Below are 23,095 nucleotides of genomic sequence, written 5' to 3'. Positions count from 1 at the left end.
CGGCAGCTCCGTGCCTCGCCTCCCGCCCGCTGGCTCTTCCCGCTGGCTGTTCTGAGTTCGCTCGAGCGAGTGGAAACCACAGAGTGGTCCAGAGATAAATGTTCCAGAAACAGCAAAACAGTCTCGTGAAGAAAGAGCAGAGGCCTTTGGAGATCTCTTCACAAGCAGAAGAGAAGGCCATCGTGCATAGGTAGCCAAATTGTCTTTACTTATCTGAGAGATGCGCAGGTCAGGTCCACGTGGGCGCCATTTGTTGTTAAAATTTTCAGAGGCTCTGGCCGGGCTTGCTTCACGGCGGGTAACAGAGACGCGGAGACAACGGCTGGGCAGGGCAGCTGTATTTCTTTATTCAGGAACAACGATTCACAAACTAAGACAAACTAATCACCAAACAGAACTCTGCTGTCTCTTTGCAGCGGCGCAAGCACTCTCTCTTACTCTGGAACTCAGGAACCCTCTGCCTTACTCTCGAACTCAGAAACTCTCGCACTCTCGCACTCTCGAACTCCGGAACTCAGGAACTCTGTCACTCGGGAACTCAGGAACTCTCGGACTCCGGAACCCTCTCCCAGGGTCCCTTGGGGCGGGGCCAAGCAGGCCCGCGAAATTAACAGGACTCATCCAATTCTCTTGGAGGGGGAGGGCTAGAACAAGCCAATGTAAAGCATACGACAGTAGCAGCAACAGGTACTGGAAAGGTTGTGGAGACAACAAAGGAACCCTCCTACACTGCTGGTGGGGATGTAAATTGGTCCAACCCCAGTAGAAAGCAGAGAACTCTCAGAAGGATAGAAGTAGACCTTTCCTATGACTCTGCAGTTCTTCTCCTGGAGATATATCCTAAGGAATGAAACACACCTATCCAAAAAGATTTGTGGGGGCCAGGTGGTGGCACACCTAGTTGATCATGCACATGTTACAGTGCACCAGGACCCGAGTTAAAGCCCCTGGCCCCCACTTGCATGGGGTAAACTTCACAAGTGTTGAAGCAGGGCTGCAGATGTTTATCTGTCTCTCATCTTCTCTGTCTCCCACTTCCCTCTCAATTTCTGGCTGGCTCTATTCAATAAATAAATAAAGATAATAATTTTTTAAATGTGTATGTTCCTATGTTCATAGCAACACAATTTGTAATAGCCAAAACCTGGAAGCAACCTAGGTGTCCAACAACAGATGAATGGCTGAGCAAGTTGTGGTCTATCTACACAATGAAATACTACTCAGTTATATATATATAAAAAATGATGAATTTACCTTTTTCACCTCATTTTGGATGAAGCTTGAAGGAATCATTTTAAGATAAATCAGAAAGAGAAAGATGAATATGAGATGACCTCACTGAGACAGAAGCTGAAAAATAAGAACAGAAAAGAAAACACAAAGCAGACCTTGGATGGGCTTTGCTGTATTTTTAACCATTACTGGGGTTTGGTGCCATGATAAGAAATCTACCACTCCCAGTAGCCATTTTTTTTAGGATAGAAAGAAATTGAGAGGAGACAGGAAGATAGAGAGGGAGAGGGAAAAAGACATCTGTAGACCTGCTTTACCCATGGAGAAGCAGCCCTGCTTACAGGTGGTGAACTGAGGCTAGAAACTGGTCTTCACAAGGGTCCTTTGCTTATAAGTACTCTGCACTTAACCCAGGGCCCCGTAGATCAATTTAAAGTAAATACTCTTTTTTATTTTTGTTTATTTATATTCTTGCCTCCAGGGTTATTGCTGGGGCTCAGTGCCTGCACCACAAATCCACTGCTCCTTTTTCCTTTTGTTGCCCTTGTTGTTTTATCATTATTGTAGTTATTATTATTGTTGTTATTGATGTTGTTGTTGGATAGGACAGAGAGAAACTGAGAGAGGAGGGAAAGACTGAGAGAAGGAGATAAAGATATACACAGGGAAGCCTGCTTCACTGCTTGTGAAGCGACCCCCATACAAGTGGGGAGCCCGGGCCTTGAACCCAGATCCTTATGCCAGTCTTTACATTTTGCGCCATGTGCACTTAACCTGCTGTGCTACTGTCCGACCACCGTGAATACTCTTTTATTTTCTTCCCTCCAGGGTTATTGCTGGTATTTGGTGCCTGTACTAAGAATCCACTGCTCCTGGAGGCCATTTCCCCCCATTTTGTAGCTCTTGTTGTCGTTCTTGTTATTGTTGCTATTGATGTTGTTGTTGTTGGATAGGACAGAGAGAAATGGAGACAGGGAGGGGAGAAAGAGAGGGGGAGAGAAAGACACGTAAAGACCTGCTTCACCGCTTGTGAAACGAACCCCCACCACCACCACTCACTAAGGTGGGAAGCTGGGGGCTCGAACCAGGATCCTTCAGCTGGTCCTTGCGCTTTGTACCAAGTGCGCTTAACCTGCTGTGCTGCCGCCCGACCCCCCCACAGTGAATACTTTTTTAAGACTATATGTAGTTGATGCTTCATGAGGTTTAAAACTGACTAATTTGGGAGTTGGGCAGTAACACAGTGGGTTAAGCACAGGTGGCAGCTAAAGCACAAAGACCGGTGTAAGGAACCAGGTTCTAACTCTGGCTCCCTACCTCCAGGGGAGTCCATTTACAAACAGTGAAGCAGGCCTTCAGGTGTCTATCTTTCTCTCACCCTCTGTCTTCCCCTCTTTCTTTTCTCCATTTATCTCCATCGTAACCAACCACAATGACACCAGTAACAACAACAACAACAATAACTACAATTACACAAGGGCAACAAAAGGGAATAAAATATATTTTTTAAAATGACTAATTTTAGGATTATAAGAACAATTTGTAGACATCTTTACTATGAGGGCAAGAAGTGGATTACAGAAGGCTTATTGATCCCTGGTTACTGGGTTACTGAAATGACTAAAATTTGAAACTGATATAACTAAAGTTTTTCTGAAAATATTTAACTCTAAATCATTAAATCTATCTAAATTAGTATCTTCACAACGTGTAATCATTTATTTTCTCACACCTTTTGGAGTCACTATAATAATAATTATGTGACTTGTTAATTGTATTAAGTATTTCAACTTCAAAAGTAAAGTAAAGTGCTCCTAATTTAATTTCTATAAGTTCAACTAGAAATCCAAAATAAATTTCCCCTGTAGCCCTACACATGGCAAAGTAATTCAAAATCAATTTAGGGGAAGAAAAAGTAATGTCAACATGAAAATCCTGTATTTTAATGCTAGTTCGACTCTACACTTTTATTCTCTCTTACTATTTGTCCTTTTCTTATTTTAATTTCAACAGATGCGGATTTAATTCATTAACATCCAATTTGGTAAAAAATCACAGTCAAATAGTACCATTTACCTCTTACACTTTTTAAACTTTCTAAAATCCACTTCTATAATGCATGTATTTTTATGGAGAGGCGTTGTGGCTCTCTCTTTTTTCTGGTTTATTTTCTATTAATAGGCATGTTTCTAGTTTTTTTTTTTTCTTTCTATCAAAGTCCTATCAGTAGAGATGCTCCATCTAGTGGTAAAAATAAGCATTTTCCTTTTGATTACAATATGAATATGGGGATTGAAACTTAAACCCTAATGTTTAAATGTTATAAAGAATACTTATGACTATCCCCAGTAAAATTTTGAGTACACACAAATTTAATGTGAATCTATAAATGAACATTTTCTTTAATTACACAGACATTTACTTTACAGGTAACTTTTGGGTGTATTTATATATTTATCTAATAGTTTAAATATATGTTTAAATCTCTGTTAAAAGTTTAAACTTTACACAAATATTAAATATTAATACATTTAATCATACTTATTATATCACTATATATTTGTTTTTAATTTTTAATATGTGTTTGTTTGTTTTACTAGAGCACTGCTCAGCTTTGATTTATGGTGGTGTTGAGGATGGAACTTCAAGCTTCAGAACCTCAAACATTAGACATTAGAGTCTTTTTTCTTAACCACTAAGATGTCTGCATTCTTCTTGTCTTTCTTTTAATATTAATCTTTCATGCTGGATTCTGTTGTACCATAACTAATAATTACATAGGAATATTTATTCCTTCATGTAATATGAGTTACTTTGATGCTGTTCCTATATCAAATACTCCATCCTTGTGTTGTTAATGTGACATAGTCCATCTTTAATTCTGCCTGTTAGAAATCTAGGAGATAATTATGTAAGAAGAAAAGTTATTATGTCTAACCAAAACCTTTGACAACAAATTGACCTTTGACTTTGTACCATAATGCCTTAAATGTTACTCATTTTCTGTACATAATACTACCGAAGCCGGTAATCTCACTAACTCCGTTGTCATTGTGACTTACATATGTTTTATCAGGCATCTTCCATCTGAAAGTTCCTGAGTCATCTCCTATTGGCTCAGCTATTGGAAGAATAAGAGCTGTGGATCCTGATTTTGGACCAAATGCAGAAATTGAATACAACATTGTTCCAGGAGATGGGGGAAATTTATTTGACATTGTGACAGATGAGGATACACAAGAAGGTGTCATCAAGTTGAAGAAGGTACATAATCAAAGTTTTGGTGAAAGAGCTACCAATATAATTGAATAACAAGAGGGCTAAACATTGCAAATGTGGGGTTCAGGCGGGGGCACAACGGGGTAAGAACACATAGCACCAAGTGCAAGGACCACCACAAGGATTCTGGTTCCAGCCCCCAGATACCTGTTGAAGCAGGCCTGCAGTTGTCTGTCTTTCTCTCCCTCTCTATCTTGCCCTCCCCTCTTACTTTCTCTCTGTTCTATCCAGTAATAATAATAGTCATGATTAACTAATTAATTAAAAATAGAAAAAATGGCCATCAGGAGGTGCAGATTTGTAGCATTGGTACCTAGCCCCTGGCGATAACCCTGGAGGGGAGGGGGAAAAATTGAAAATGTGAAGCAATTTTAATTTTCCTTCAACTGGAAACCATTTAAACCAAATGCCAGCTAACTATGAAGTACTTGAACCCATGGATATTTTTATCTTGTTACTCAGTATGTATATATCTTATTGTGAAGGAACCACACCTGTTGTATTAAATAACTTTAGAATTCTTATCACAGAATAATTCTAGTATAGACTGCTTTGACACAAACATATAAACAACAATTTAAATATAAAATCTAGAACTCGGTTCAGCAAGAGAGCTTTGGGTTTGCTTTCCTAAGTTCCTAGAGAACTGGGGTTCAGTCCAGTGCATCCCCTTCTGCCAGTAATGAATAGTACTCTACGGACTGTCTCATACAATGAAATCTTCAAAATACACAATCTAGAAGTAACACCGCTAGGCTTGATCTTGTGTTTTCTGCTCAGTTTTTTTTAGGAATATACATATCTAATTCATTCCCTTTTGACAATAGTTAATATCACTTTGAAGAACCAGCCCTGCTGTGGAGAAGTAGGTATAGAATAAAAGGAAGAGGGGGCCAGGTGGTAGCACAGTAGATTAAGCACACATGTCAGGAAGCAAGGACCAGAGTAAGGATCCGGGTTCAAGTTTCGGCTCCCCACCTACAAGGAGGGTGGCTTCACCGGTAGTGAAGCAGGCCTGCAGGTGTTTGTTTTTCTCTCCCCCTCCTCTCTCGATTTCTCTCTGTCTTCCCCTCCTCTCTCGATTTCTCTCTGTCCTATCCAACAGCAATGATAGCAATAATAAAAGCTACAACAAGGGTAACAAAATGGGAAAAATGGCCTCAAGGAGCAGTGGCACCCAGAGCCCGTTATTACCCTAGAGGCAAACAACAACAACAACACAAAAAACAAACAACAACAACAAAAAAACACACACATATTAGGCACTGAAAGCAATTACAGAAGCCAGACCTTCCACCTTCTGCATCCTACAATGACCTGGGATCTATGCTCCCAGAGGACTAAAGAATGGGAAAACTATCAGGGGAGTAGATGGGTTATGGAGTCCTGGTGGTGGCAGTTGTGTGGAATTGTACCCCTCTTATCCTGTGGTCTTGTCAATGTTTCCATTTTATTAATAAAAATTTAAATAATAATAATAATAAGAAGAAGAATAAAAGAAAGACTCCAATGGGGAAAGTGGGCTCAGATTTTTGGGATATGAAACCCCTGAGACTGGTGTGCCGTTTAAAAATTCTGCTTCCTCAACCCTTGTTTTTCCAGCCTCTTTACCCTTTGATCTGCCTGCTTCATACAATTCCTATGTTTTGATTCAATTGCATTAATCAAGCTGCAGCTCTCATTTGCTCACCAGTTCTGAAATATATATATATGATAATGAAACTAATTATGAAAAGAAACACAATTTTCATATATATTATAATTTCTATCCCCAATAGCACATGATTTTTCTTTCTTGAAATTAATTTCACTTTATACTTCTGTTCAGAAGAAAATACACATTCATATTGAATTGTCAAGGCATTTTTAGAAAAAACATATCTGTGTCCAGTTCTTATCAACTTTATTTCTCCGCTGTTTGTTGCTATTTTTGCTCGTTCTTTCACTTTTTTACTTAGTAAAAAGTCAGTGCAGACTCTTGCTCCGTTTTATTTTCTTTAACAATTTCTTCAGAAAACATTAAAATGCTTACAGATATTCATTTATCTGGCATAAATATTAATCAGTAATAAATAATAGAAAATAACAACAATTCAAAAATTTAAGTGTGATGTTAAGTTGACTTATTGAAGAATCAATATTTTGAGTACTATAGGTTTATGTTTTCATTTACACAGATTTATTACCTGTGTCAACATCGAATTAATTTTTAAGCATTGATTTAGAAAAATGAGTTGCATTCTTTGTTTGTTTCTACCAGAGCACTGCTCTTTTTACAAAGCTCAGCTCTGGCTTATGGTTGACAGTGGGGGGTGGGGATAGTGACTGAATCTGGGACTTTGAACCTCAGGCACGAGTCTGTTTGCAGAAACCTTAGGCTACCTACCCCACAGCTGAGTTGAATTCTTACTTATTTCTAATGCAAGCAAGAAAATGAATGGTGCTTACTGTGGTTCTTTGCATTACTATATTAAAACATATACTTTTGAGAGTATTGATTCAATCATACAATTCAGCACCTTGTAAACCTATGTAAACTTACGAAATTTTGTCACAAAAGCATTAAGAACATATCTGCCTTCAAGCTTCTGAAAAATTAATGAAGTTGGAGAGAGTCTTATCATTTATTTAGGTTGCATTATTTTATTTGGGAAGATTTATTTTGTAATTGCATTAAAAGTGACATTTATGGGGAGTCAGGCGGTAGCGCAGCGGGTTAAACACAGGTGGTGCAAAGCACAAAGGCTGGTGTAAGGATCCCGTTTTGAGCCCTCGGCTCCCTACCTGCCAGAGAGTTGCTTCACAGGCAGTGAAGCAGGGCTGCAGGTGTCTATCTTTCTCTTCCCCCCCTTTGTCTTCCCCTTATCTCTCCATTTCTCTCTGTCCTATCCAACAATGATGACATCAGTAACAACAACAATTACAACAAGGACAACAAAAGGGAATAAATAAAAAAGTAACATTTATGAAATTATGGTATTCTTTAATAATGCTAATTTAGTGCAAAAATCAGCCTATAAAGGAGATATCCAAGTTACACACACACACACACACACACACACACACACACATATATATATATATATATTTGGTATAAGATTCATGATTTGAATAAAATCTAGTGTCAATAACATTCACTTCGTCATTCAACAAATATCATTGGAGCAGATATTAAATCCCAAAGTAGCCTTTTATAGTACTCTATCTGGTTAAATTTATTTATTTGTTTATTTGTTTATTTATTTTAGTTATCAGGGTTATTTCTGGGCTTGGTGTCTGCATTATGAACCTACCACTCCTGCTAGCTATTAGTTATATTTATTTACTCATTTACTTATTTATCAACATGGCTAGAAACAGGTAGACTGAAAGAAAGAAGGGGATAGAGAGGGAGAAGAAAGAAAGACTGCAGCACTCTTTCACCCCTTATGAAGTTTCCTCTCTGCAGGGGTGAACCCTGGTCCTTGTACCTGTTAACATGTGTGTTCTACCAAGTGCACCATCTCCTGCACTTGATTACCTGGTAAATTAAATTGTATATTTAATAGATTTATTGTCATTGCTGTGTTTTGTTGGAAACAAACACTCCTGCATAGTAAATGTATTAATTACTGAAACTCAGGAGGAAACTTTGATAAAAAAAGATGTTAGTCAGGAGAGAGGAAGTAAGGGGAGGGAAGGGAGGGAAGGAGGGGAGAAGAGAAGAGGGGAAGGGGGAAAAGGATTTAGTCACCTGTCATGCACCTGCCTGCTTATCACCTGAAGAGACTGGGATTAGCTCACCCAGATGCTGTACTTGGGTGCATGAGGCACATTTGAACCCAGCACCCACTTTACTAGATGAAGATTTAATGAAGTGGAATATTTGCTTTTCTTATTTTTATGAGTATTGATATTAATTCACAGGATTATAAGTGTATACTTCCACACCATTCTCATCATTCTGTGCCCCTGTCTTCTCCCTGGAAACTGCAGCCATTTCCCCCAAGTCACAGATATAGGTTGACTTCATATCTATCACTATCTATGTTTATATGTGTATCTATCTTTCTATCTATCTATCTATCTATCTATCTATCTATCTATCTATCTATCTATCCATCCATCCATCTATTTATCTATCTATCTATTGTCTATCTATTATCTATCTATGCCCATTTTTCCTTATTATCCTGCCTTCACTTCCTTTCTAAGTCATACCTACACTTATTAATTCCAAACATCCTTTTTTTTACTCTTCTTTCTTAGATAAGAGAAACAGTGCCTGACTTCCTCTGATCTTTTCCAGATTTGCCTTCAAGTGGTATATATATATATATATATATATATATATATATATATATATATATATATATATATTCCTATCTATCTATCTATCTATCTATCTATCTATCTATCTATCTACCTATATCTGAAAATAGGTAACTCAGAATAGCAGATCCCCAAGGAAAGAGAGAGGAGCTATATTGTCAACTGCAGATATGTCTAGTAGTTCTTAGTAAAGTTTATAAGTAGGGGTCAGGATAATTATATGAATAAAAATGATTATGTTTACAGATATCAATAATTGTGTTTCAGTTCCATGATTCTCTAAAAATGACTTTTGAAGATAATGTCTCTGACATTCTTGCATATGTTACAATAAGGGTTTTGATATAAAATCAAATTTATATATTAATTATGTTAAGCATGCTAAATGCATTTAGAAACCTCAAAATGTATATTCTACATTTGAATCTAGACTTATTTCACAACTATCAATTATTAGATAATATTAGAGCATGATATTGTTGTTTATAGAAAAAAATTAACTCAATTGAAAATAAGTTAAAATAGTTAATGTGCTTGACTTTGTCTTAACTCCAGAATCTTTTGTTTCCTTCTGTTGCTCCCCCCACCCCGTCTTTATAGAGGGAGTGCATAAGTGGACAAAAATAATGGCCAGGTTTCTATGAGCTAAGAAGTGAAAGAGACATTTTTATTTATTTTAGTTTCTACCCTTAGCTTAGATTCAGTTTATGAGCACCATGACAGAAGCTATTTCACTGTGTCACTTGGAATTTAGAATAACATGATGAAACTTTATGAATTTCTCCAGGGCAAGAGATATTGTTTGAAATGCCCCCTCCCAGACCACTCTCATTTGACATTTATGTCTTATTTCACTTACCACAGTATACAAATTAAAAAGAAAATGTTGGCCTGTACATTATTAAATATTACAGAGGTAAAAAAGAAACAATGACAAACTGAGAGTAATAAACTTTAAAAAAGCATTTGCTATACAGTAGGAGGTGTATTGCAGAAAAATAAGAGATTATAGTGTTGTAAATTATTTTTTCAAATAATTTAAATTGCCTTCCTAAGTGTTTGATAAATAAAACAACCAACTATTCAATATAAATAATAAGAATTACAATGCTCAAAAATAAAAAATGCAAATATTTTAGAGACAATCTGTGATTATCTTGTTAAGAAATTTGAAGTGAAAAACAGTGACTGAATATAAATACAAAATAATACTTCTAATATCACCTATAATATCTTAAGCAGCTCTGTACATTCCTTAACATACATCTATGAGAAACAAATAATAAATGAAACCATCTATGAACAATTTTAAAAATCGTGAAATGAGCTTCTAATTTATTTTTTAAAATCTCCTTTGTTATTAAAATATATTTACTGTTTTGATGTTACTTAGTAGTATTATATCATCTCAAATAGATGAATATTACATCATCTCAAATAGATCTAACTGGGGTCACATTAATCCCAAGCAGAATTATTCTCTTTTTACTAAAAGGCATAATAAAGAATGATTTATCCTTCCTAACTATCCTTAACAAACAGATTGCTCCCATTGGACGTATCTTATTTACTTATGCTATGTTAGATAGCAAATCTCATTTTCTTTGCTGTTGTAAATAAGAGGGCTGAACACACAATGATTTGGTAGGATCACGCCATCTTGTGGTCTATTTCTAAAAAAACATTTTGGAATCACTTTATGTGGTTGAACATGCCCTTCAACGTATTGAATTTAAAATACTTCTATTTGGGGCTGGGGAGATAACTTAATGGTTATGCAGAAGACGTATATGCCTGAGACTCTGAGGTCCTAGCATGATAATAAGCCAGATCTTACCAGTGTCTTAGTGCCTCTCCCCCTTTCTCTTTGTATCTCTCTCTCATTAAAGTGAAGAAATAAAATACTAAAAGCAAAGAAAAAGAAAAATACTCCTATTTTAGTAAATTTGAGATGCATAATTTAAAGAAAATTAAGTGGCATGTTTTATATCTCTAAATATTATGTTTTTGTAAACAGCTTGCCTTCACATATTTTATCCGAGTTCTTGAAGTCTACATCAGCACTCAAATGTCCATAAACAATGAGGTTACTTTGTTTCCTTGTAGACACGTGTTCATAGTTCATAACTGCTTCATTCATAGTCTTGTTTTCTTGACAAGTATTGCTTTTACTTACAGTTAATTAAAATGAGAACATAATAATAACCCCATGCTTCAGGCATAGACAGTAAGCTTTCGACTTGCATAAAGTCAGCCCTGATCCTCTCATTTGTTTGTTAATGCCACCTGTCATAATAGTCTCTATATTGTGGTCAAGTGCATAATAAAATCTTGACACCAAACCAATCTTGAATACACAAACAAGATGGGAGAGACATACTTTGAACACCTGAAAGTGTTTAATTCCTAATCATTTTGAAAGAAAATAAAATAAATGCCAATTGACCATTTTTTCCCGTTTCAAATGTCATTAGTGGTAAAAATGAAAACTAGTTATTAAAAACCTTATCTGAGTACAAACACAAATTGCCTGCTTTTAGCAATGCAAGTAAATGTCAAACATAATCATTTGTTAAAAAAAAACTGCTTTGTTTGATTATTCAAACTGAGGATTTATTTTTCTCCTTTTAAGAGTTTCTGTAATTGTGTGGGAAACTTGGCTGTATCATTTGTGGTAATGGGGAAGTGTGTTCCCTTGAAAAACAAACAAACAAAAAAAGAGTTTCTATCATTGACAACTATGACCTTGCTATGCCATTCACTTTGGGACAGTATTGAGATAAAATCAGGACAGAAATAAAATCAGGATAGAAATAAAATCAGGGTAGAAAATATTAATTTCAATACCATTTATTGATCGTACATTGTATATGTTAATATTTTCAAAGGAAAACTTGATCAGAGTAGTAACTCATCAGGTGTAGAGCGTACCTTACCAGATGTGAGACTCGGGTTCAAGTTCTAACACCCTGTAGCATCTGGTGAAATGATTTCTCTCTCTCTGTCTATCTCCGCCTGAATGAAAAGCCATACCAGGAGCAGCGAAATCATGCATATGGGAGGTCCTGACACATCAGAAGTAAACATATTAATTAAATTAATAAATAATAAGGCAACCTTCCAATTTTTAACTACATCATGAATTCTCTGGTATAACAGAAATTAAGTCCAAACGAATCTTTAAAACACACTTAAGGGACATGCAAAACATATTAGTTTAAATAACTTAGCCTGAGAATTTGAAGTACCTATCATTTTACTCCAAAAATAGGTAGTGATCAAGGGTTTAATTGTCAATGTCTTTATCTCAGTACATCATTGCTGTTCTGTTTGTATGCTTAATCTTCTATTTTTTCTTTTGATAATTACCTTCAATTATTGGGTAGAGATCATTAGAAATTGAAAGGGAACAGGAGAGACGCAGACACCTGCAGCTCTGCTTCACCACTTGCAAAGCTTTCCCCCTGCAGGTGTGGACTAGGGACTCAAACCCAGATGTTTGTGCTTTGTAACATGTACGCTCAACAAGTGTGCCAACACCCAGCCCCTATTTTTTCTTCTCCGTGATGTCTATCCTCTAACTTCAATTTCATGGTTTTCAGTAGACCCCTTTGAATAATATGTTCTCTCAGGATTGCCTTCAGATTGACCACTGACTGGTTTGTGTAGCCCTCTGATTATAATATTGGTGTTTTTCAGATGTTAGAAATAGTCAAGTCTAATGCATATTTATCGGCTCAAACTTGTTTTCCATCTTATTTCTCTTCCTTTTCCTGTGAAGTGTACTGATGATTATGACGGAATTGTAAATGGTCCTCGATATTCCATCCAGTTGCCTGGCCTTACAGTTTCAGAAGATTCTATTTGCAATCTCTTCAAAGTGATTTGCAATCACTTTTTGTTGGCACCTCAGTAGACAGACTCTGTGTTTTTTGTAACTATGTTTCTTCCAGAGAAGTTTATCTTACGAACTCTCCATAAATACCGTTAAACTTTTGTCCTCCAACACTTTGCAAGACAAATGGTTGCTCTCTGGAGCAGAACCATTGCTGACTGAAGCTATTTCTGCAAGCATCAGAAATACTTACAACATCTGATTTATAGAAAATGACACCTCTGCCTTTTCTTGATTCTTGGCAACCTGCCATTTTCCAATTTCAGTTTTTCCTGGGACTTTAGCTCATTCTGTGAAGAGTATTTAGGAACATTGAGCAATGGCACTCCTGTATTCTTTTGTTTATGTCATGTCCATTTCCCCCTTCAGCCATCACTCAGCTGGAAGTGTGCCTGCTGGACCAGTAACCTGTGAGCTGGGAACTTGGGAAGCCCAAGACCTGTAGGGGACATTGGAAACACCATCTTGTGTTCCATCTTGTATGTTATTCCATAGGCCTTGTCCCATGTAACATATTCCATATTTAGCTTGCTTATCTTACTATTGTCTTTCAATTCTACAAAGACAATACACTCTACTCAGATGGTAATTTTTCCCTTTGCCATACCCAATTTAGCATCTATAATGATGAATATGATAGGAAACTCAAAACATGTGTGCTGAAAGACAGAAGAAAATACCTCTGATATTTTTTTCCCTTTGCCTACCTTTCTTCAGCCTCATTTTCTTCAAATCTCTTCTAGCCAGCTTCTTCTTATCTCAGTTCCAATATGCCAGGCTAAGAAGCACTTCCTGCTTTCCTTGTGTAATTTCTACTTGCCCTTCTGTCTTCTTATCCCACTTCCTTCACTGTTTTCTTCAGAAATCCCACATCTAACTTTAAACTATGTATTTATTTCCTCCCCACAATGGCTCTCCTCTTTATTATAAAATCTATTATTAAATAGAACTAATTCAGTTGATTTACCATAATATCAACCTTTCTGCCACAACACAGTAAAATGTAATAAAATATATGATTTGTTTCTGTGAATTTCAATTGCTCTGTATAAATCAAATAAAGAAGTAGGTACAGACACCATCTATGGATGATTAAATATGTGACTTGATTCAAATTGTAGATTTTTTTTAGGAATGGAAAAGTGCAGCCCACAAATACATGAACTGATTTCTACAACAGTCACAAAACTAAGCTTGAGGAAACTTGATTTTCTTTTAAAATGATACTTGATCGGAAAGTCTTCTCTTTCTAGTTCAACTCGGTCTCATAAACTTACTTTACAAGAACTTGTTCTTCCCGTCTTCTCATTCTGGTTTGGCCAGTTGTAAATCAATTTCTCTAACTGCTTGTCTCAAAAAACTTCTAGACATTTTCAGGCGAATCTACAGACTCTGCTCATTTGGTTCATCAGCGAGTTTCCTTTCCATTGGCTGATAAGACCTGGTACATGATTTACAGGAGGGTCTTGTGACTAAAGGATGCATTTATTAAGAATGATGCCTGTTTTTATATTGGTGAAAATGATACATGCTCACCCTAAAAATTAAAGACACATATAAAAGTACTAAGACAAAGAGGAATACAAGTGCAGCTACCTGGGATTAGAGAATAAAATAAAAGTACTTTCTGCTCAGAATATGCTCACTTGAAATCTAGGTATTGAATAGGGTTTTGATCTGACCTGAAGTACTTTTCTTAAGATATATTTTTAAAATGTGACTAGGGAGTCTGGTGGTAGCACAGCGGGTTAAGCGTACGTGGCACAAAACACATCGACAGTTGTAAGGCTCCTGGGTCAAGCCCCCGGCTACCCACCTGTAGAGGAGTCGCTTCACAGGTGGTGAAGCAGGTCTGCATCTTTCTCTCCCCCTTTCTGTCTTCCCTTCCTCTCTTCATTTCTCTCTGTCCTATCCAACAACAATGACATTAATAACAGTAATAACAACAAGGGCAACAAAAATAGGGGGGAAAATAGCCTCCAGGACAGTGGATTCATAGTGGATTCATAGTCTTAGCAATAACCCTTGAGGCAAAAAAAAAAGTGATTAATAGGGGTTTACCAGATTATAAGCTTACAGGTTATAGTTTCAAACCACAACCACCACCAAAGGATTGTACCACCCACTATCTCAATAATCAACCACCAAAGTCTTTATGACAGTTTGTGAATTTTTAGTTTTAGGCATTTATTATTTTTAGCAAGTTCAGGTGATTAATTTCTCTAGATGAAGCCAGCTGATGATTGTTTTTACCTCATTACTTAATTAGAAGTGATTATACTTAGTGAAATAAATATAAAAATACAATAGATTATATGTGCATAACATTTCCCAGTTTTACACATAACAATTTAACCCCCATTAGGTCCTTCTCTGCCATCATATTCCAGGACCTGAACCCACCCCAGAGTCTTTCACCTTGGTGCAATATATCAACTCAAATCCAGCTTCTGCTGAATAGTTTCCATTCTGGTCCTATTTTTCAACTTTGGTCTATGAGTGACATCATCTCATATTTATCCTTTTGTTTCTTCCTTATCTCACTTAACATGATTTCTTCAAAGTCCATCCAAGATGAGGTGAAGAAGGTGAATTCACCATTTTTAATAGCTGCGTAGTAATCCATTGTGTATATAGACCACAACTTGCTCAGCCACTCATCTGTTGTTGGACACCTGGGTTGCTTCCAGGTTTTGGCTATTATAAATTGTGCTTCTATGAGCATAGGTATATGCAAATCTTTTTTGGATAGTTGTGTTTGGTTCTTTAGTATATATCCCCAGGAGAGGAATAGCAGGGTGATAGGGCTGGTCCACTTCTAGTTTTCTGAGAGTTCTCCAGACTGCTCTCCGCAAGGATTGAACCCATTTACATTCCCACCAGCAATGCAGAAAGAAGGGTTCCTTTATCTCCAGAACCAGCATTTATTGCTGCTACCTTTTCTGATGTATGACATTGTCAGAGGAGTGAAGTGGTACCTCATTTTTGTCTTTATTTGCATTGATCTTGGAGCATTTTTTTCATATGTTTGGCCTTTTGGATCTCCTTGATGGAGAATATTCTGTTTATAGCCTTCTCCCCATTTTTGGATGGGACCTTTTTGTTGTTGTTAAATACAGGCAGGCACTTTCATCATTCACTGAATTTGTGTGCATGCCTGTGTGTGTTTATGACTGAGATCCCTGCAATGTTTGCTATTGACCAACATCTATTCTCCATTCCTATTGTGCTCAGTGCAGGTTCCTATGATCATAAGTTCAAGATATTTTTCTTGTGAAAGTATGCATTTGTTGTATCTGACTTTTCAAGTAAAATCTTTCAAATAACTGCTTTATATTTAAATAAGTATTGAAAAGGTTTAGTGTTTAAAAAATCTGTTTTTTCATGCAACTTAACAGATTTATGGGGTGTTGTTCCATTCTATTAACAGACAACTCACACACTCAAGGGAAAGCGACGATATGTTTACTGTTTAGAGGGGGCAGAGGGCTGGGAGTTGGGGGCAGGGTGCTATTCTGCCTGCCAAAGTAGATGCCATTTTTAATTCCTTGAAGTTAGTTGTAATTACTCATTTCCACTCAACATTATGTAGAAGAACTTAGAGTAATTTTCTTGCCTTTTACCTCATATCATCCTTGCTTAGAGAGAGAAAATTAAGGTATTAATATTTTATATAGAGTTTTTCTTTCCTAGACCTCTGGGAAAAAAAAAAGAGAAAATAAATAAAAACAAAGATGCAAAATTTGAATTCTTTTTCACTTTCTATAATAAACAACAATTCAACATATATTACCACTTACCCATAGTTGCGGCTTCCAACAATACAAGCCCTGGCACTGTGAATTGTTTACTGAAAATTCTGACCTCACTAACCTCCTTGTACCCAAGTACAGACACAAGAAGCATTCAGTACAGTAGCAAGAATTCACTCAACTGAAGTCTCATTAATCTATCACTTTCTTACTTTTATGGAGTCACAAAATTAAATGAACAAGTACAGAGTTTTCTATGTACTTCTTGAGAGTTAAACTAGCTAACCTTCATATAAAAATGCATTTCTGTCGCAGAATATGACATTCTAAAATCAGTTTGTGGAATCCTTAATTCAGTGACTATAATTGTCTCAATGATAAAGTTCCTCAATATACTACAATCTCATACTAGGAAATGGGTTGGTAATCATTTAGAAGTGCTGGAAGGAGCCAACGAGAGAGAGAGAGAGAGAGAGAGAGAGAGAGAGAGATTTCCTTTTATTCTTTCTCAGCTGCCCAGTCTCATTCTACTTAATATACTACTGTTTTGCCTGATGGCCTCAGTAATAAATATTCACACCATCAAGAAACTTAGCTTAAAAAAATATATATATATATATATATATATATATATATATATATATATATATATATATATATATATATATGGGCCAGGTGGTGGCGCACCTGGTTGAGCACACATGTTACAGTGCACAAGGACCCAGGTTCAAGCCCTTGGCCCCCACCTGCAGGAGGAAAGCTTCACAAGTGGTGAAGCAGTGCTGTAGGTGTCTCTCTGTCTCTCTCCCTCTCTATCACCCCCTTCCCTCTCAATTTCTGACTGTCTCTATTCAGCAATAAAGATAAAAATAAGTAAATAAATTAATTAAATATATATATTTGGGAGTCGGGTTGGTAGTGCAGCGGGTAAAGTGCACGTGGCGCCAAGCACAAGGACCGGCATAAGGATCCTGATTGGAGCCCCCAGCTCTCCACCAGCAGAGGAGTCGCTTCACAGGCGGTGAAGCAGGTTTGCTGGTGTCTATCTTTCTCTCCCCCTCTCTGTCTTCCCCTCCTCTCTCCATTTCTCTCTGTCCTATCTAACAATGATGACATCAATAATAATACTACAACAATAAAACAACAAAGGCAACAAAAGGGAATGAATATAATAAAATAAAAATTTTAAAACTATTAAATGAGAGACAGAGAAGGATAGAGAGAACTAAAAGATCAGTCTGGCACATGTGATGCTGGTATTGAACTCAGAAACCCATACTTTCTGTTCCAGTCCTCTAGCCAATGTGCAACTCCTGGGGCTGTAACACGCCCAAAAGATCTTTATTGTGGCATGTATCCCACAGTTTCCACAGTTTTATCTAGTTCTTACATGCTCAAGGCAGCATGTTAAGATTTTAGTCCTTAGAAATTCTGTTGCTTGAAAATATTGTTGTTGATGTTGGAATGTAGTTGGGCTTTATCTGTTAAATAATGTTTGCATAATTTAGTGGGCCAAATGCATAACTTATCTGTCTATAATTTTTTCAAGTAAACTTTGTGCCACAGTAATAAATAAATAAATATAATCAACATATAAATACATTTAAAAAAGAAATTCTGTTCATACATAAAAGTTCATTCATCTCATTTTACTACCTCCCTGATGGTTAGATAGCCACTGTGAAGAGTTGAAAGTTAAAAGGGATAGCCTACTCTTGTATAGTTAAAAAAATGTGGAAAAATTTCAGAATTTTCCATTTTTGAACTTGAAATGGACTTTGAAATGGGGGGTTTAGAACTCACCAGTAGCTCTACTATGGCAGTTAAGAAGATAAGTTTTAGAAGGCAAGAAGGCAGGGCCATAAGACCATTCTCCTGTGAAACCAGGAAAAACAACGAAAACTCCCCTGCAGATTAAACAAAATACAAAGTGGGGTTTTCTCAGAAACTCACTAAGCCATTTAGTTACCGGATGTTACTAGATTTCCATCCGGAACTCTCTAAGCAGACGGCCTCACTGATGGGTCCTAGAACCTCACCTCTCCAGAATCCTACCCAGCTAGGGAAACAAAGAAACAGTTGGGATATCTGCTAATGCCCATGTCTAGTGGAGGAGAAATTACAGAAGCCAGACCTTCCACTTTCTGCACCCCATATGTAATTTTTGTCCCACACTTTCAGAGGGGTAAATGTTAGGGGAAGATGACCAGAGTGCTCTGAACTCCAATTCCATCTGGACCTGAAGAGAGAAGATGAAAAAAAAAAAAATGGAGGTCAGGGGGGAGGATGCAGGTGGGAGGACACTCAGAAGTAATAGGTATGACTTAGCAAGGAAGAGAAGGCAGGACCACAGGGATTAAAAAATAAAGGGCAGCCATATATGAATATAGATAGGTAGGTATAGAAATATTAGTTAAACCACATCTGTGATCTTGGGAGAACTAATAGTTTCTTTTTTAAAACTTTGATTTATATTTCTTTCTTTCTTATTGGATAGAGACAGAGAAGTTGAGAGGGGTGGGAGAGATAGAGAAGGAAAGAGACAGACACTTACAGCCCTGCTTCACCACTTGTGAAGCTTTCCGCCTCCAGGTGGGGACCAGGGGAATATGATCCCAGGGGTTTGCACATTGTTTTTTTATTTTATTTTATTTTATTTTATTTTATTTTATTTTATTTTATTTATTTCCCTTTTGTTGCCCTTGTTGTCTTTTTACTATTGTTGTAGTTATTATTGTTGCTATTGATGCTGTCGTTTTTAGATAGGACAGAGAGAAATGGAGAGAGGAGGGGAAGACAGAGAGAGGGAGAGAAGACAGAGAAAGGGAGAGAAGACACCTGCAGACCTACTTCACAGACTGTGGAGCATCTCCCCTACAGGTGGGGAGCAGAGGGCTCGGACTGGAATCCTTCTGCTGGTCCTTGCGCTTTGTGCTATGTGCGCTTAACCCACTGCACTATCACCCGACTCCCGGGTTTGCACATTGTAATGTGTGTGTTAAACCAGGTGTCCCATACTCTGACTCCCTAATGTAGTTTCCAATAGAGGTACTAGAGATCTAGATTGCTGGTGGTGGGGAAGGTGTGGATTTATACCCCTGTTATCTTATGATCTTATAAATTGATATGAAATCACTAATAAAATAGTAAAGAGAAGATAACCATTAGATTTTAAGAAGTTCACATGACCATACAGGTGATCGGATGTATTTTAACACCTGAGAGACCATAGAGAGTGGGCTGTGAAGTAACAGGACTTATTTGTACATTCTAAGATAGAATTTAACCTACGTCAAAAAAGGGGGGGGGGGAGTGGGGCTGAGGAGACAACATAGTGGTTCTGCAGAAGACTTTAATACCTGAGACTTTGAGGTCCCAGCTGCAATCCCAAGAAAAACTGTAAGCCAGAGCTGAGCAGTGCTGTGGTCTCTCTCTCTCTCTCTCTCTCTCTCTCTCTCTCTCTCTTTCTCTCTCTCTCCTCTTTCTCTCTGCATTTCTCCCTCATTACAACAAATCAATACATATTAAAATAAATCAATAAAAGTAAAAATTGGGAGTGACTATAAAGTGGGGTAAGTCAAATAAAATTACATCAGAATTTGGAACTCCAAATTTAAGGGTTTTTTTTTTTTAGCTTTTTAAAAGATTTATTTAGTTTTGAATGAGTGAGAGGAGAGAGAGAATTGAATTCAGGGAATCCAATGTTTTATCATGACCTCCTGAGCTTCTGTTGTTTAAATGTCACAGAGAAGACTTTGCAGAAAATATACTTTATACATTTTTAAATTTCAATAGGCTAGTACAGCTTTCTATTTCAGACCATATTTAGACATCTCTCAAAGCATTGTGTTCCCCAGAGCCTATCCAATGATAAATAACTTAGTACTTCTTCACAGAACTCATCCATTAAGTAAACGGTCATTTCTAACATTTCTCTATTTAGTATATATGTAGAGAGAAAGCTTCATTTGCTATTGTGACTTTCATCTTATATTTGGTCATATCAACATGTAGACCACCAAATATATTTTCATAGTATATTATGTTGCATTGCATTATATTTACACTATTATATATTTTGGATAGAGGCAGAGAGAATTTTTTTAATTAATTAATTTATTTATTTAAGGAAGGAGACATTTAAAAAAACCCATAGAATAAGAGGGGTACAATTCCGCACAATTCCCATAACCTGATCTCCACATCCCATCCCCTCCCCTGATAGCCTTCCCATTCTCTGGGAGTATGGATCCAGGGTCATTGTGGGTTGCAGAGGGTGGAAGGTCTGGCTTCTGTAATTGTTTCCCCGCTGAACATGGGCATTGACTGGTCTATCCATACTCCCAGTCTGTCTCTCTCTTTCCCTAGTAGGTTAGGGCTCTGAGGAAGTGGCACTCCAGTACACATTGATGGGGTCGTCTGTCCAGGGAAGTCTGGTCAGCATTCGGAACCTGGTGGCTGAAAAGAGAGTTAACATACAAAGCCAAACAAATTGTTGAACAATCATGGACCTAAAGACTAATAGTGCAGAGGAAGTGTTGAGGGTATTCCCTGCATGCTCTTGTGTACTTCTGCTTTCAGGTATATATTTTTCCCCTAGTTTATGGGCATGGGTGAACCTATGCTCTGTCTCGGGGGACCTGGACTATATCTAGGTTTGGGGACTTTATTGGGGAGTGGAACACCTGGAATGGAATTAGAGAATACTATGAGAGGAAAGGTCTCACCCAAATGATGAAGCTGAAGGGTTGTCATTCCACACCTGAAGTCAGGCAGAGAGAATCTGAGAAAGAATGGAGACATAGAGAGGGAGAGAGAAAGAGAGACACCTGCAGCACTGTTTCATTGTTCATGAAGCTTCACCCCTGCAGCTAGGGGCTCAGGGGCATGAACTCAGGTCCCTAAACATGCTAATGTGTGCACCCAACCAGGTGTGCCACCACCTGGCCCCAATAACTTAATTATTTCAAATTCAAATAGTTTTGTTTCCTCACTATGCCATGCTCTTTAACCTAAAGCTATCACTAGTAATAATTTAAATTATTGTTATTTCACCACAGGGAGATTATTACAGTCTACTTGGTAATCTAGATGAAAGCTCTTCAGGTATTTGAAAATGTGTGTCCTGTCATTTTTAACCCCAACTTAAAATGTTCCAGTTTTATGTTAGTTTCTTATCTGGGGGTTTCTTCTTTAATAATAATACTCTTTTTTTCCCTGTTCTATCTGATGTTTGTCTGTTACTGAATTTTATTCCTTTAATATAGTAGTTGAGTTGGGGAGTAGTCAAAACAAGAACATCATGGAACTATCTCCTCTTGATAATATATTTCTATTTAGCAAATAATTTAAATATCATCTATGACATATTGGCTTTAAGAAAAAAAAAACAAGGAAGTCAGGGTAGCACAATAGGTTAAGCACACGTGGTGTAAAAGGCAAGGGCAGGCCTAAGGATCCTGGTTTGAGCCCCCGGCTCCCCACCTGCAGGGGAGTGACTTCACCTGAAGTGAAGCAGGTCTGCAGGTGTCTATCTTTCTCTCCCCATCTCTCTCTTCCCCTCCTCTTTCCATTTCTCTCTGTCCTATCCAATAACAACGGCAGCAATAACAACAATGATAAACAACAAGGGCAACAAAAGGGAAAAAAAAAAGAAATGGAAATTCCGAAGAGGAAAAAGATACATATTGAAGAAAATCAGTATGAAGCAGGTATGATATGAATAATATATATATGTATATATATTTAAAAAACATCAAGGAGAAAACAAAAATATGTATAAAAAAGATGAATTGAACAAAATAAGGGGGGTATTTACAACTAAAATAAGCATAAATCCCTGGAATAAAAATTATTATGAAAGAGATTTGATGCCAAGTCTAAGAGAAGCCACTGCTGCTTATAAAATTCTCCAGTGTGTGAGGTTTGGTGATTTCATGGTAATGCTAGTTTTTGTTTTGTTTTTAACCAGCAATGGCTTTTATTGGATCTTTTAAGCGATCACAAGTAGGTCTGATATATTAACCCATTATTTTGCTGCTTGTGTGGCTGTATAATTTAGAGATTATTCATCAAGCTGCGGAACTGTTTTCTACTCTGAGAAAATGAAGGGGGCTGGGCGTAGCTCTGGGTTAAATGTACGTGGCCCAAAGCAAAAGGACCTGGGCAGATATATGGGTTTGAGCCCACCACTCCCCACCTGCGGGGCGGGGGCGTAGCTTCGCAAGCGGTGAAGCAGGTCTCCAGGTGTCTCTTTCTTTATTTTATTTTACTGATTTATTCTTTTTGTTACCCTTGTTGTTTTATTGTAGTTATCGTTATTGATGATGTTGTCATTGTTGGGTAGAACAGAGAGAAATGGAGAGAGGAGGGGAAGAGAGAGGGGGAGAGAAAAATAGACACCTGTAGACCTGCTTCACAGCCTGTGAAGCGACTTCCCTGCAGTTGGGGAGCCAGGACTCGAACCCAGATCCTTACACCGGTCCTTGAGCTTTGCGCCAAGTGTGCTTAACCCGCTGCATTACGACCTGACTCTCAGGTGTCTCCCTTTCTCTCCCCCCCTTTGACTTCCCCTCCTCTCTTCATTTCTCTTTCCTATCCAACAACAACGACAGAAATAACAACA

The 23,095-nt window shown here is 37.4% G+C and overlaps 1 protein-coding gene across 5 annotated transcripts in view; it reads left to right on the top strand.

The window, feature by feature from the left end:
• CDH12 (cadherin 12) overlaps window positions 1-23,095 on the top strand; it is a 1,156,262-nt gene that overhangs the window by 1,076,485 nt on the left and 56,682 nt on the right. For all 5 annotated transcript variants that reach the window (XM_060191184.1, XM_060191183.1, XM_060191185.1 and 2 more), the window contains one exon: window positions 4,310-4,497. In XM_060191184.1, coding sequence (XP_060047167.1) covers window positions 4,310-4,497 — 188 coding nt within the window. The remainder of the gene's footprint in view (window positions 1-4,309; window positions 4,498-23,095) is intronic.

The sequence above is a fragment of the Erinaceus europaeus genome, chromosome 5, assembly GCF_950295315.1.
Source record: "Erinaceus europaeus chromosome 5, mEriEur2.1, whole genome shotgun sequence".
In the NCBI taxonomy this organism is placed as follows: domain Eukaryota; kingdom Metazoa; phylum Chordata; class Mammalia; order Eulipotyphla; family Erinaceidae; genus Erinaceus; species Erinaceus europaeus.
Note: the sequence above shows the minus strand (reverse complement) of the source record. Positions and strands in the feature narration are given on the sequence as shown.